This window comes from Salmo salar, chromosome ssa12, assembly GCF_905237065.1.
Source record: "Salmo salar chromosome ssa12, Ssal_v3.1, whole genome shotgun sequence".
Classification (NCBI taxonomy): Eukaryota; Metazoa; Chordata; class Actinopteri; order Salmoniformes; family Salmonidae; genus Salmo; species Salmo salar.
Genome location: NC_059453.1, coordinates 43,318,132 through 43,332,027, shown reverse-complemented (window position 1 = coordinate 43,332,027; position 13,896 = coordinate 43,318,132). Strand labels below are relative to the sequence as shown.

General features: G+C 41.0%; 1 protein-coding gene across 2 annotated transcripts in view; it reads right to left on the bottom strand.

Moving 5' to 3' along the window:
* Nucleotides 1–12,759, bottom strand: part of LOC106565072 (vesicle-associated membrane protein-associated protein B) — a 45,681-nt gene extending 32,922 nt beyond the window's left edge. Inside the window, exons 1-2 of one of the 2 annotated variants that reach the window (XM_014131701.2) lie at nucleotides 12,476–12,759; nucleotides 6,958–7,110 (exon numbers count right to left, since the gene is read on the bottom strand). In XM_014131701.2, coding sequence (XP_013987176.1) covers nucleotides 6,958–7,110; nucleotides 12,476–12,533 — 211 coding nt within the window. In that variant the 5' untranslated portion in view covers nucleotides 12,534–12,759. Of the gene's footprint in view, nucleotides 1–6,957; nucleotides 7,111–11,757; nucleotides 11,852–12,475 lie in introns of those variants that run through there. The other variant, XM_014131702.2, reaches the window with a different exon arrangement.
* Nucleotides 12,760–13,896: the final 1,137 nt, after the last annotated feature.

Below are 13,896 nucleotides of genomic sequence, written 5' to 3'. Positions count from 1 at the left end.
AGCCATAAGGAAAGGAATTGCAATATAAGAATGTTTAAGTAAGCTTGCTGTAGAATGGTGAAATGTCTTGAGGGTTTAAAAGGCCTTTGAGACAATTAAGACCTATGACTTCAACCCAAAGTAGATACATTTGTTGACACAAGGGCCCCTTTCTCTGATTGAGACATCCATGCTACATAATTTCCCATTCAACGCAGCACAATGCAAATCAAGTTGAGCACTTCTGTGGTGTGCGTTTAACAAACGTTTTGCGGGGGTCACACTTCAAAAGCTCCATGTGGATCTCCAACTAAGCCTGTAAATGACACGTTAGGGATTTTAGGTATCCTGTGGTAAAGTGTTTCCTTTCAGTCTAGCCAAAGTGGATTTCCACATTGCCTTTTGTGCTGCGCTGTTCACAATTACAGGGGAAAGCCTCTGTCAGGGTACTGTGACTGTCTGAACAGGGGTTGTTTGTCGCCCACTACTGATTTCCTTGCTGACTTGCAGTCCAACCGGTAAAAAATAAGTTGTGGCAGCAAATAGCTGTGTTAATGAAGGCCCTGGGTAGAGTTGTCTCCCTCAAAGAACGGCACCGGGGTGAGAACACAGCTGTTGGCCCAGGGAGAAATAGAGAGGGCCATACCGCTAGCCAACAGAAAGCACTGCAATGAGATGTTCTCTCTGCATAAATGTTCTGCAGAACTGCCTGGATTCTCAAATGATTTCCATATTCTTATTTTTTACTGAGGACCACTTGTATTAAAATTGGAATACATCTTGATTCCAAGTAGTGCAGGGATGTCAAACTAATTTTGCCGTGGGGGCCACATTGTCTTCACCTAGGTGAGGGATGGGCAATTATGATGGAGGTGGGGGCCACAAGAAATCTGAACACATCATGAGGGGCCACAGTGGCAAGGTTCAGCATACCCACTAGGGCTGTCCCCCAATTTTTTTTATATTGGTAGGTAGACCGAGAGTCATCTGTTAAATATGTATTTTTCCAGATATAGACATATGTAGGCTAATGAGCTTGTCTGATGCTTTAAGCACACTGTGATTAAATAATTAAACACACAGAAATGAGTCAAGAGGGAGCCAGAGATCAAGATAGCCTAACTAGAAGGAAAAAAACCTGTTCTTCCAAATATTCTTATTTTAGTTTTAAGTTGAATTGTACAGTATAAAACAATCAGAATGGAGAAAGAACCATTGAGATCACTTAGAATGTATGTGTTGCCACCCCAGGGTCACGCACTACTCATAAAAGAGCATTTAGAACTTTTATTATTCAAAAAACATAAAAATACTGTCATACCATAGTTTAGGCTCCGGATTTTTAGTTTAGGCAACTACATGATTCTCATTGTCCCTATACTCATCATGAGGTTGGTACAACCTAGCTTATGAATGAAAGTTTACAACGTAGGTGCACAGGTCGAGAGAAAATGTAGAAATCAAGGTAACAGTGACACATTCAATACTGCCACTCTTGCCTGCATCTAGCTGATCTAGGGTGTAATAATTAGTCCAACAGTTGCAAATGAGAATTTCTATTGGATAAATTCAGGTATGTTTATCCCCGTTTCGTTCAGTTTGCTTCCATTTAAGAACCGATTTAACAGAATCAGTGGAATGAATACACCCCTGATCACATGCAAATGCAGTTCACTTTCATAGCAGCCACATACAAACAGCATGATCATTTTTGCTCGTTGTATAATTCCAACTCGCATCCATGGACTCTCCTCCTCTCCCTCACCTTTTCCATTCGCTTGTGGACTTCAGTGCACAACACATCCGCTGTCTGTGACCAGGAGATAAAACCTTTTCAAGCCACACCATATCATAACCGCTACACACAGCTAATATAGTGATGACAATGTAGGCTAATGTCATAGTCAACATAGCTACTAGAACTAACGCATTAGTAAACACACTACAATCATGTAGTACAGGTGTACAATTAGCAAGACGTTTAGCAGTTACCAAAAGCTTACATTGACTTGCAAGAGTTCCAGTGTTGGATAGCCATAGCCAGCTAGCTAACATAGCATCCCTCTCTGTTTGAGCCAGGTGTTTGAGTAGGCTAAACTAGTTAGCTGCATTCGCTAGCTAAGTGAGAAAAAAAATATATATAAATATATGTATCTAGCGCTCTCTCCCACTTTTCATTTTTAAATAAATACATTTGTTAAAACTGTTCAACTATTGTCTTTCTCTCTGAGTCAACTACTCACCATATTTTATGCACTGCAGTGCTAGCTAGCTGTAGCTTATGTTTTCAGTACTAAATTCATTCTCTGATCCTTTGATTGGGTGGACAACATGTCAGTTCATGTTGTAAGAGCTCTGATACGTTGGAGGACGTACTCCGGAAGTTGTCACAATTACTGTGTAAGGCTATGGAAGGGGGTGAAAACCATGACCGTCCTAGGTTTTGAATTGAAGTCAATGTACACAGAGGAGGACAGAAACAACATGGTGCTACCCTACAGAGTGCTGTTGAAGCTACTGTAGACCTTCATTGCAAACTGTGTTTTAATCAATTATTTGGTATAATTGTATCTAAAAAGGATAGCTTTTTTAATGTTTCACTACTTTTATGAAATTCACTGAAGAGGATGGACCTCCCCTTCGTCCTCTAAGGAGCCTCCACTGACCTAAAGACCTGCATCACTATACTGAGAACTTTGCAGTTTCAAAAATACCTTATTTGGAGCCTTTGTTCATGTTTTTCAGGACCCACATACTGCACAACAAGGATGAGGAGGAAGCGATTTGCTTTTGGGGTAAGTTTATCAAAAACAACAGAAATCACAAAAAAAAAAGGTGCATGGACCCTTCTATAAGATGCAATTTACATCAAGAATTTAGATTTGGTTGAAAAAATAAAATAAAAAGATCTTTTAAATAATTCAGCAATTCCTCAAAAGAATTGCACTGTTTTTATCAACAGCAGAGGACTGATAGATAACTGAGAACCGCAGCAAACATAAGGAGAGGAATTTTCTTTATTTGCGCCAACAAAGAATTGAAAAACTCAGGGGTGCAAACTGGTGAGGGCCCAAAAAGGTGACACTTTTTTTTTTGCACTGAAACATGCAACAAATCCCTGCTAGTGGGAAATGCAGGTTAACTAATTAAACAACAAAGAATATGCTCTACATGATCCATCTCTGTGTGTAAAATAAAGTGGTTAATGTGAACCTAACTCACAGCAAAAAAAAAATGTAAGTATTGAGAAAAAAAACAATACACTAATATTGCAGTTAGCCATGACAGCCTTTATAATAGAACAACTGTTCTATTATAAATGCTGTCTTAAAGTAGAAATAGATTGAAACAAACAGGCATTCTATTTTTGCTCTATTATAGTGGCCACTATAGTAGACATCGATCAAGTGCACAAGGCTACATGTGTGCAAAAATAAGGTTCACTGAGTAAAATAATTCCTCACTCACATACACACACGTTACTGTCAAGTTCAACACAACAGCAATATATTTGGGCTACACTGCATATTATTACATTGAACACTTTCTGCCTGTGGACATCTGTTCTACAATGTGCCAGCAGAGCCAGATACCCTTTGTTGGCATAATTGATCTCTTTCAGGTAGAGAGTACAACTGGCATACCCCTTTTTATCCACTGTATTGAAAAGTGAGAAAGAGGGAAAGTGGTGGTGTTCCTTTCACCTCTATAGCGGCATCCAACTTAAGCCAGGCCCAGCTCCAGCTACACTTGATCCCTGAATCCACTTGTTTAACAAACAACACTTCATTTTCACCTAATTCTCTCATTCTGAAAATGAACCACATACTGTAGAGGGAAAACATGAGTTCACAGATAGTAGTTAGTTCGTTAGCTAATTAGCATTTCACACAGATTGCCAGGGTCCAGTAAGCAACTAACGCATTATAATTTGAGTTACGGCAAGGAGTTGTATACCAATTAATACTCTAGCGAATTGGTAAGGTTACTAACGTTAGCTCATTAATGTTGTAGCTAACGTTAGCTGTCTGCCTTTATTAGCAAGCTTACTTTCACACCATAAACTCAATTATTTGATCAGTTAAGTTGGCTAATATTGCACAACATTTCTCTGGCTAGCTAAAGGAGAATTCAATCCAGCTTGCAAGATACTTAATGCTAACAATACTTGTTCCACCACACTTTCTCCCTCACATCAAACTTTACAAATGCCAGTTGTTTTTCGGTTCCAGCTCATGAAGTACGCTTCATCACCTTCTCACCCCCGTCTCTGTGGTCAGGCTTCTCACCTACCTCTTCGTTATCGTTCAGGGGACATGCTGCTGCAACTGGGAAACTGCCTTTCCACTCTCTGCGGTTTTTCCAGAGCACGCACTGATGCTGTAACTAGAAAATTCGTTGTCTCTTCAGTCGCGTGCTGCATTCTGTTATGTGAATGATTGGCTGAGCCTTGGATACAGCCAGTAGTGATCCAAAGCCCCCCCCCCCCCAAAAACAAACGTTCGCATCGGGTCTACACAAATCACGTAGGTCACCTATTTTGGATTCAAAACGGCAAATTTTGCCGAAAGATGACTAGTTTGCATCCCTGAAAACTAAAGCGTTAAGTTACTCGTTAACACAAAATTAACTGGGTACTCTAACACGTTACTTTGTAACCCCTTACTCCAATCACTGGTTACTAGTCTGTGCATAGTAGCCTAGGTTATATGCTGCCGTGTGTGCTCACGTGTGGAATTGCGGTTATTCTACAAAAAATATATACATTTTGAAATAGAATTCATCCGCTAATTTTTGAGAGTTGTTTGGCAAATGTAGGCGTTTTAGAAACCTTAGAATCTGCTCTTTCCGAAATCAAAACATCTGACCTGCATGAACCTCTGTAGGATGATTTGAAAAAGTTTTGGTAAGCGCTGTTCCCTCCTCTGTCAAATACACACCCTGCGCAGTCTCTTCATTCACAAGACAATTGATAATATTGTCACATTTAACTACTGTCAATTTAATCTTCTCTTCAGCCTTCATCTTTTATTATAGGCCTGTGTGAAATTAGTTTTGATATAGTTTAGGTGTAGTTTTAACCTGTTATGGCTAGGGGGCAGTATTTTCACAGACGGATAAAAAACGTACCCGATTTAATCTGATTAGTACTCCTGCCCAGAAACTAGAATATGCATATAATTATTAGCTTTGGATAGAAAACACTCCAAAGTTTCTAAAACTGTTTGAATGGTGTCTGTGAGTATAACAGAACTCATTTGGCAGGCCAAAACCTGAAGATTCTGTACAGGAAGTACCCTGTCTGACCATTTCTTGGCCTTATTGATTATCTCTATCAATTACAGGGGATCTCTGCTCTTACGTGACACTTTCTACGGCTCACATGGGCTCTCAGAAGGCGGCAAAATGCTGAATCGTGGCTTTGCAGGCTCTGGCTGAAACAAAGTAGCGCGTTTGGGTAGTGGCTGGTTACAGTACTGTGAGACTCAGGCTCGTGCCCGCGTCGCCCGAAAGCTTTCTTTTCCTTTGTCTGTTTAGCTAAACGGAGATTCCCGGTCGGAATATTATCGCTTTTTTACGCGAAAAATGGCATAAAAATGGATTTTAAACAGCGGTTGACATGCTTCGAAGTACGGTAATGGAATATTTAGAAATCTTTTGTCACGAATTGTGCCATGCTCGCGACCCTGATTTACCATTTCGGATAGTGTCTTGGAACGCACGAACAAAACGCCGCTATTTGGATATAACGATGGATTATTTTGGACCAAACCAACATTTGTTATTGAAGTAGCAGTCCTGGGAGTGCATTCTGACGAAGACAACAAAGGTAATCAAACTTTTGTAATAGTAAATCGGAGTTTGGTCAGGGCTAAACTTGGTCGGTGTCTAAATGGCTAGCCGTGATGGCTGAGCTATCTACTGAGAATATTGCAAAATGTGCTTTCACCGAAAAGCTATTTTAAAATCGGACATATCGAGTGCATAGAGGAGTTCTGTATCTATAATTCTTAAAATAATTGTTATGTTTTTTGTGAACGTTTATCGTGAGTAATTTAGTAAATTCACCGGATGTTTGCGGGGGGTATGCTAGTTCTGAACGTCACATGCTAATGTAAAAAAGCTGTTTTTTTATATAAATATGAACTTGATTGAACAAAACATGCATGCATTGTATAACATAATGTCCTAGGGTTGTCATCTGATGAAGATCATCAAAGGTTAGTGCTGCATTTAGCTGTGGTTTTGTTTTTTGTGACATTATATGCTAGCTTGAAAAATGGGTGTCTGATTATTTCTGGCTGGGTACTCTGCTGACATAATGTAATGTTTTGCTTTCGCTGTAAAGCCTTTTTGAAATCGGACAGTGTGGTTAGATTAACGAGTCTTGTCTTTAAAATGCTGTAAAATAGTCATATGTTTGAAAAATTGAAGTTTTCGGATTTTAGAGGAATTTGTAATTCGCGCCAAGCCCATCATTGGATATTGGAGCAGGTGTTCCGCTAGCGGAACGTCTAGATGTAAGAGGTTAATGGGCGATTGTCAGATGGCAGCCAACTATCGGGTGAAAGGAGTGCAGGGAGAAAAGAAATGTCATGTCCTCCTAACACTCTGTGATATCAAGATTCTAACAACGATAGTGTGCTGAATAGACTTATTTAGGATAAGTCAAGGACAGGGGGGACATGACTTTAAAAATGGCAGAGTAATTAAAAAATGTAATTCTAGTGTTAGACGCCTCACTTGGACACAAGGTAGGTTCGGAAGGACCTGACATAAAGTACCTGTTAGTAACTTCTAAATAGGGAATACATGGAAAACGGTTGTAAACCATAGCACTCATTCAGGCCTACAAACTCCCTGGCCTGGTAGGGTTGCACAATTCCTTCAGCCAGGATTTATGAAAAACCTGGGAACTTTGGTTAAGTTTACGTAATTTTGCTACCGTACTTCCTGGTGAGATCCACATATACGTACCTGAGACGTTGATTGAGGTGCCAGCGTCGATGACACCGCTGTTTGGCCGGACGCAGTACCGGCGCGGGGCTGTCGTCTTGACTTTGAAGCACACATTCCTGTCTGTGGGGTTGGCGAGCTTTAAGGTTGTGTTGACCACATCCGAGAAGGGACCTGTGGTGGGAGAAGAAGGTTCCAAAAAGTGGAAGGGTTAGAGAAGCTGGAGTCTCAATATTTTGTTTTCATCAAATATAAATAAATATTTTACAGAGGTAGGCTTATACACGGACAGAGAAAATATTGGAGACTATCTTAAAAAGTAGATTCAGTAATAGCATTTTACAATTTTAAAACAACACAATAGAAATCTGACAAGACTGCCACTACCGGATTTGACCAATGGGGGCATGCCTCATTCTTTGCTTTGAGACAGTGAGGGGCAATGAGGGGCACAAGGCTATCACATTCTATAACATCTGGATTCATGGGTGGTAACGATGACAGAAAAAGAAGAGTATGAAAGAGTATGAAATTGCCACAAGCAGACATGGGAAAGATGCAAACTGTAGAGAAAACATGATGAGCTAATCAAATGAACAGGGTTACTGAATCAGCACATCAAAAGGCATAAAAATGTGCTGGATCACCATTGAGGAAGGGGGGAGTTTGAAGAGAGAAATGGAAGTGCCAATACAAACATCATGCTTAAAGCGATGCACATTACGTAATGGTAGAGGAACACATCTTAAGGACATCATTTACATTTTAGTCACTTAGCAGACACTCTTATCCAGAGTGACTTACAGTAGTGAATGCATACATTTCATACATGTTTTCCCCCCGTACTGGTCCCCCGTGGGAATCGAACCCACAACCCTGGCGTTGCAAACACCATGCTCTACCAACTGAGCCACACGGGACAACAAGTCTGAATGCTAGGCTTTCAAAACAAAGGAATAGCAGGCCTACTTTTGAGCTATAATGGCCTACGCTTTTCACTGGGGACATCAATGAACTGTGTTAATGACCCACATCCCGACAATGATGTGGCAGTAGTCCTAATTATCATCAAATTATTATCTGGGGCTAGGCTTCTTCTAATTCTCTCTCTCTCTTTCTCTCTCTCAGAAGACCTGAGCCCTAGGACCATGCCTCAAAACTACCTGGCCTGATGACTTCTTGCTGTCCCCAGTCCACCTGGCCGTGCTGCTGCTCCAGTTTCAACTGTTCTGCCTGCGGCTATGGAACCCTGACCTGTTCACCGGACATGCTACCTGTCCCAGACCTGCTGTTTTCAACTCTCTAGAGACAGCAGGAGCAGTAGAGATACTCAATGATCGGCTATGAAAAGCCAACTGACATTTACTCCTGAGGTGCTGACCTGTTGCACCCTCGACAACCACTGCGATTATTATTATTTGACCCTGCTGGTCATCTGTGAACATCTTGGCCATGTGCTCTTATAATCTCCACCCGGCACAGCCAGAGGAGGACTGGCCACCCCTCATAGCCTGGTTCCTCTCTAGGTTTCTTCCTAGGTTCTGGCCTTTCTAGGGAATTTTTCCCGAGCCACCGTGCTTCTACACCTGCATTGCTTGCTGTTTGGGGTTTTAGGCTGGGTTTCTGTACAGCACTTTGTGACATCAGCTGATGTAAGGGCTTTATAAATAAATGTGATTGATTCACACGTTTGATGTGTATGGATCCTGACACATTAGGCCAGATACGAACACCAAATTGCACCCCCAACCTTTTGTCATCGTCTGAATAATAATACAGTAACCTCACTCTACTAACCTCACTAAAATCAGTCAAGAACAACAATTCTTGCTACTGTCAAAAACCTTCAAAGAGAAAGCACAGATTGTGTCACATCAAAGACATCTCCCCTCAATTTTAATAAGTAGAGCAGCTGATGCTATTAAGGCCATGACTAGCCTAATTAGAAAGCATTTTTCATGCCAACCACATCTTTGGGTCCTTCGTCTAGTTCCATTAATTCCTCGGCGGTAGCGAACAATGAACAATCAATATCCAAGTCCTCTTAAAAAAAAAAGTCACAAAAAAAATCAACAAGAGTAATACAAGAACAGCTTTTTAACTTCAAGAAAGGATTAGCTATCAGTGGTATCATGACTAATGGCTCTCGTGCTACAGAACAATAAAACATGGACTTTTAACTGATAGCCTAGATAAACAAATAGCCTAGCCCTACTAGGTTCACCTCACAAAAAACAGTGGCATCTAAGAGAAGGCCTAGGATCTTGTAGAGAAATAACATCAGTGGCATCTTGAAAGAAGGCACTGGTGCCACATCGACAGAAATGTGGCCTTTTTAATTTATTAGGCCCATCAAAAAGAAAAGTTGCTTAAACCGTATAGTCTAAAACATGTAGCCTGGGCCCCTATCTTAAGAAAAGTCGGTTATGGAGGAGAATTAGGAAGGACGTAGCTGGTTGTAACGGTAACCCAACCAGATGCAGTTAAAAATAGATCAAATGAATTTGGTAAATTGTAACAGATTTATTTCATTTGGTCAAAACACTATGTGGAATACTTTGAATCGCTGAGGATTCCAACTACCTTCAATTTGTTTCTAATAATCTCTAATAGTCTACAAATAGCCTGGACAAGGTAGGCTAATGGCTGTCCATGAAGAACATGAGGACATTTGAGGCACCAGGGGCATAGGAAGGAACACTACCAGCCTCAAGCCACTACATCCAACCAGATCCTTTCTTTACTTAGCCATCTCTGTCAAATCCCTCTGCACAGACAGACTTCAAGTTCACACCAAACTTGATCAAGTACCTCACAGAGAACGCTAGTCTACAGGAATGCCAACACTAAGTCAAATCTGATTTCAAAATGATATTGCACCACCCGAGTTGTTTCACTGAAGAGTGACCTTCCATTGAAATTCCACATGTCTGTTGTGGAATTGCTCAATATCAAACTCATATCAATATCAAATATCACTTTTGTTTTACAACTCTGAATCATGGGCCTTTTCTACAATGATGGTTGCATTAAGTGGGTGAACTCACAAGCCAGACCACAAAATGATATCCTCAACAGAATGACTCCGGTCAGCTACACTTTTGTTTCTGTGAAACCGGTTTGATAGGAAGCAAAAGCCTTTGGAAAGCACTTGGCCACTTGACATTGAGCAACATACAGCTGTACAGGATTTAACTGCTCAACTGGATTTACAAACTAGCCTTAAACATTCCACAGGACCTCAAGAGATGATAAATTAATATCGGAGTCTGAAAGACTCCATTTCAGGCTACCAAAATAAAACACACCTGCCTTCTAGCTGGTATAGAGGAGGAAGGCCTTGCATTTGAGGGAAAGACGGATGCATTGTGAATGGAAATGTGGAAGTGAGCTGCCTCAGTCGGAATTAGCACATACACTAAGATTCTAGATAAAGTTTCACCCCACAAATGTCCACAGCAACTGACACTTCCCTTTGCACACTGAGCCAAGACAGAGGTGAAATTCAGACCCTCACAATTGGTGGAACATCGGTTTCAATTAAACAACTCACTCAGCTAACTCCTGTGTAGTTGATCTACAACTTCCTGAAAGTGCCTTGGGATACTTTCCAACTGGCAGAAAAAGTACACCAACAAAAATAGAGTTCTGAAGGACATATATTTGATGCTGTCATGTCGTCTGAAAAAACACACCTAAGGGAGAGCAAGACTGTTTGGTACCTTGAATGTGCAGTTCCAAATTTACATTTTTACAGATTAAGGAAATTTACACTACGGGGCAAATAATTTAGAACACCTACTCATTCAAGGGTTTTTCTTTATTTTTACTGTGCAGGGCAGGAAACTGTCTCGTGAGCGCTGAGCAGCAGCCAAACAGGGCAGTTTCTCTGGGTAACGTTACTCACATGCAGAGCAGGGGACAGACAAACGAGCAGCTAATGGAGGAAGTTATTTCTGCACGTAAAAATGAGCAAGGGACGGGAGTGATTTTTATCAGGATGGGACAGGAAAGTTCCAGGATTATAGAACGGTTGCGGGATCAGGATAGTACAGGAAAATTTGACAAGACGGGACAGGAATGGATTTTCATTCCCATGTCAACCTCCATCTCAGACTACCTCACCCCACTAGGCTATAAATAGAAAATCACTACTAGTAGGCCTAATCAAAAATGCATAAATGAAACGCTTAGTTCAGGTGTGTTGTAATGTTCTCGAAACATGGCCATAATTTCAAGGAAACATAGACAATAATTTCTTAGGCCCTGGGTTCCCAAACTTTTTCATGTAGAGGACCCCTAAATAACAAAAAGAACAACATCAGGCTTATAGGAGAGGCCTATGATTGTGAATTGCCTGACAGAAGTCTTGACTTTTTTGTGAATTAAATATTGGTATGAGTAAAATCAAAATTGTGTCACTTTGCCAAAGACCCTGAAACCCCCTTGCAGACCTCCAGGGGCCCCTGGACTCAAGTTTGGAATACTCCTGAACTGGCCTGTGTGGCTTGGTATTTCCTTGAGGTTAGGCTAGCCTACTTCTTGTCATTAGCAATTATCTTAGTTGGCTCAGCTTGCAATGAGCCAAGACAAATAAAGAGCCTACCCTCACAACAAGCAGAGCAGTTTAAGCAATGGATTATATTGGCTTGACATGTCTACCAAGGCCGTGGGGCATCTCAAAATGTCTGTAGAAAGACACCAATTCAACAGGCACAGATGAAAGGCTATTTATTATTTGGGATCTCAAAAATGACCTAGAATTAATTTCAGGAAACATACAGAAGCTCCTACTCAGTGGGTCAATAAATTCATATTTACCTGGACACATTGTAATTCTTAGGATGCTCAGTACAAACTGTCCATATGGCACCCTGAGCCATATTGTGATCCTTACCACACCTGGTCAAGAACAACACCTGGTCACCAATGAGAAAAACCTCCAGATATAAATGGTATTTCATGCCTAGTTCCATCTGAAAGCTGGCAAGCCATTAGAATGACAGCTAGCGAATTAACAAGTTAGCTACTCGCTAGCTAGGAAACAAACTACTGTTAGCGTGCTATCATTATGCTTGAAAGCAGGGACAATCAGCTGGCATTCATTGCTAGCTTGCTAACTCAAAGGGCTGTCTACACTGACATGTTGTCAGTCAAGCACGATAATAAAACGACTGACTGACCTACTGGAAACCTATTGCACAATGCACGTGAAACATAATGCCCCAACGTTAGCTAAGTAGTTAAAATACTAGGTCAACTAGACATTATTAATAGCGCCAAAGACATGTCAGGGCGCTGCAGTTAGAACGTTAGTTAGCTTTTTCCAGCAGGCCTGCCTGGTCAAGGTAACGTAAACTGGCTAAAACGTTAGGTAGCTAGCGAACGCAAGTCAATGTTCATTCGAAATTATTATCCTCCTTAACTCACTATTAAGATTGTACAAATGAAGGGTATGATGTGCCCCCTCCTCATTACGCTGGGCCTGTTACTACCTCCCCCCTCCCTTCAGAGTTGGGCCCTCCCCTCAGTCTCTTACCTCGGAATTTCAGTTCGTGCTGTGGCTCCAAGAGCAGGACCTGATCTTGCCTGGCCATGTCCCAGCGGTTCCAAAGGGATAGCTCAATGTAAATGGTTTCCGTAAATTACTCTGTTATGGTGATGTTAACTAGTGTTATGTTTAGAGTTAGTATTATGCTAATTGGTTATGACTATCTAGTCCCCCGGTCACCGCAATTAGACAGGGTGCTACTAGCGGCTGCTGTTGTTGTTGATGATGATGATGATGATGATGCAGCAGGAAGGGAGTGAGAGAGGCTTCGTGCGACGTCACTGACCCTGCATAGCCACTCAATTGTAATGGCGTCTTTTTGTAGGCACTAACTCCATGGTTCGTTTGTCAAAGCCTATGGGAAAATGAATGGGTTTTGGGATAAACGCCAAAAATATGGTCTGTGGTAAACATAAGCTTAAGAGATCTAATACGTTTTGTTCTATGAGATAAACTTCATCAACTAATGTCACTTTTTTGTGAATTTTGAAGCATTTGTATAATCAAAATGATATATAGCTCGCAAACTTGTAGTCCTAAAAACGGAAATGATGTAAGGCTACCCTGGTTCGTTCAGCCATTCCTATGGGGAAAATGAATGGGGAAAGAATAGGGTTTCGGGATGAACGCCGAAAATAAGGTTCTGAGGTTAACACAGGCTTAGGAGATCTTATATGTTTTGTTCTACGAGATAATATCAGTCTGTTAACATGACCTTTATGAATTATGAAGCCTTTATGTGCTTCTTTGGATTACATGAATGCTTAAAAATTCACAAAAAGTGACGTTAGCTGATGAAGATTGTCTCATAGAACAAAACCTATAAGATTTCCTAAGCCTGTGTTTACCACAGACCTTATTTTCTTAGTTTATCCAAAAACTCCATTCATTTCCACATAGGCTTTCTCCAACGAACCATGGCAGAGTTAGTGCCAACAAAAATACACCATTACTATTGCTCTCTGAGGAGTGAAGCAGGGATGCGAGGAGTACAGGCAAAGACAGTACAGTAGGTAAGTAGAGACAGTACACGTTTAGAAACTCTGTGGTACAAGCGAGAGGGAGTATTCTTCTCCTTCTTTAAATTGTATTGGCGGATCGCATCCAACTAAGAGTTGCATACGCCGCCACCTACTGTATTTATACATCTATACAAAAAGGGGAGGAAAAAAGGATGGGGATAAGGGAAGAAAAATATTCCTATTGAATAACCCTACACCCATTAAAAACCTCACCACTTTTCCACTACTTGGCCCTATCTGATCTTACACCAGGTCGGCAGCCTGGGAGGATGGGATACTATCGTTCAACCCACTCTTCTGCAGTAAAATCTCATACACCCAAGAACTTCTCTGCCGCTGCCACCACAAAATATATTTTCTGTGATTTACATTCCATTTCTGCGTTAC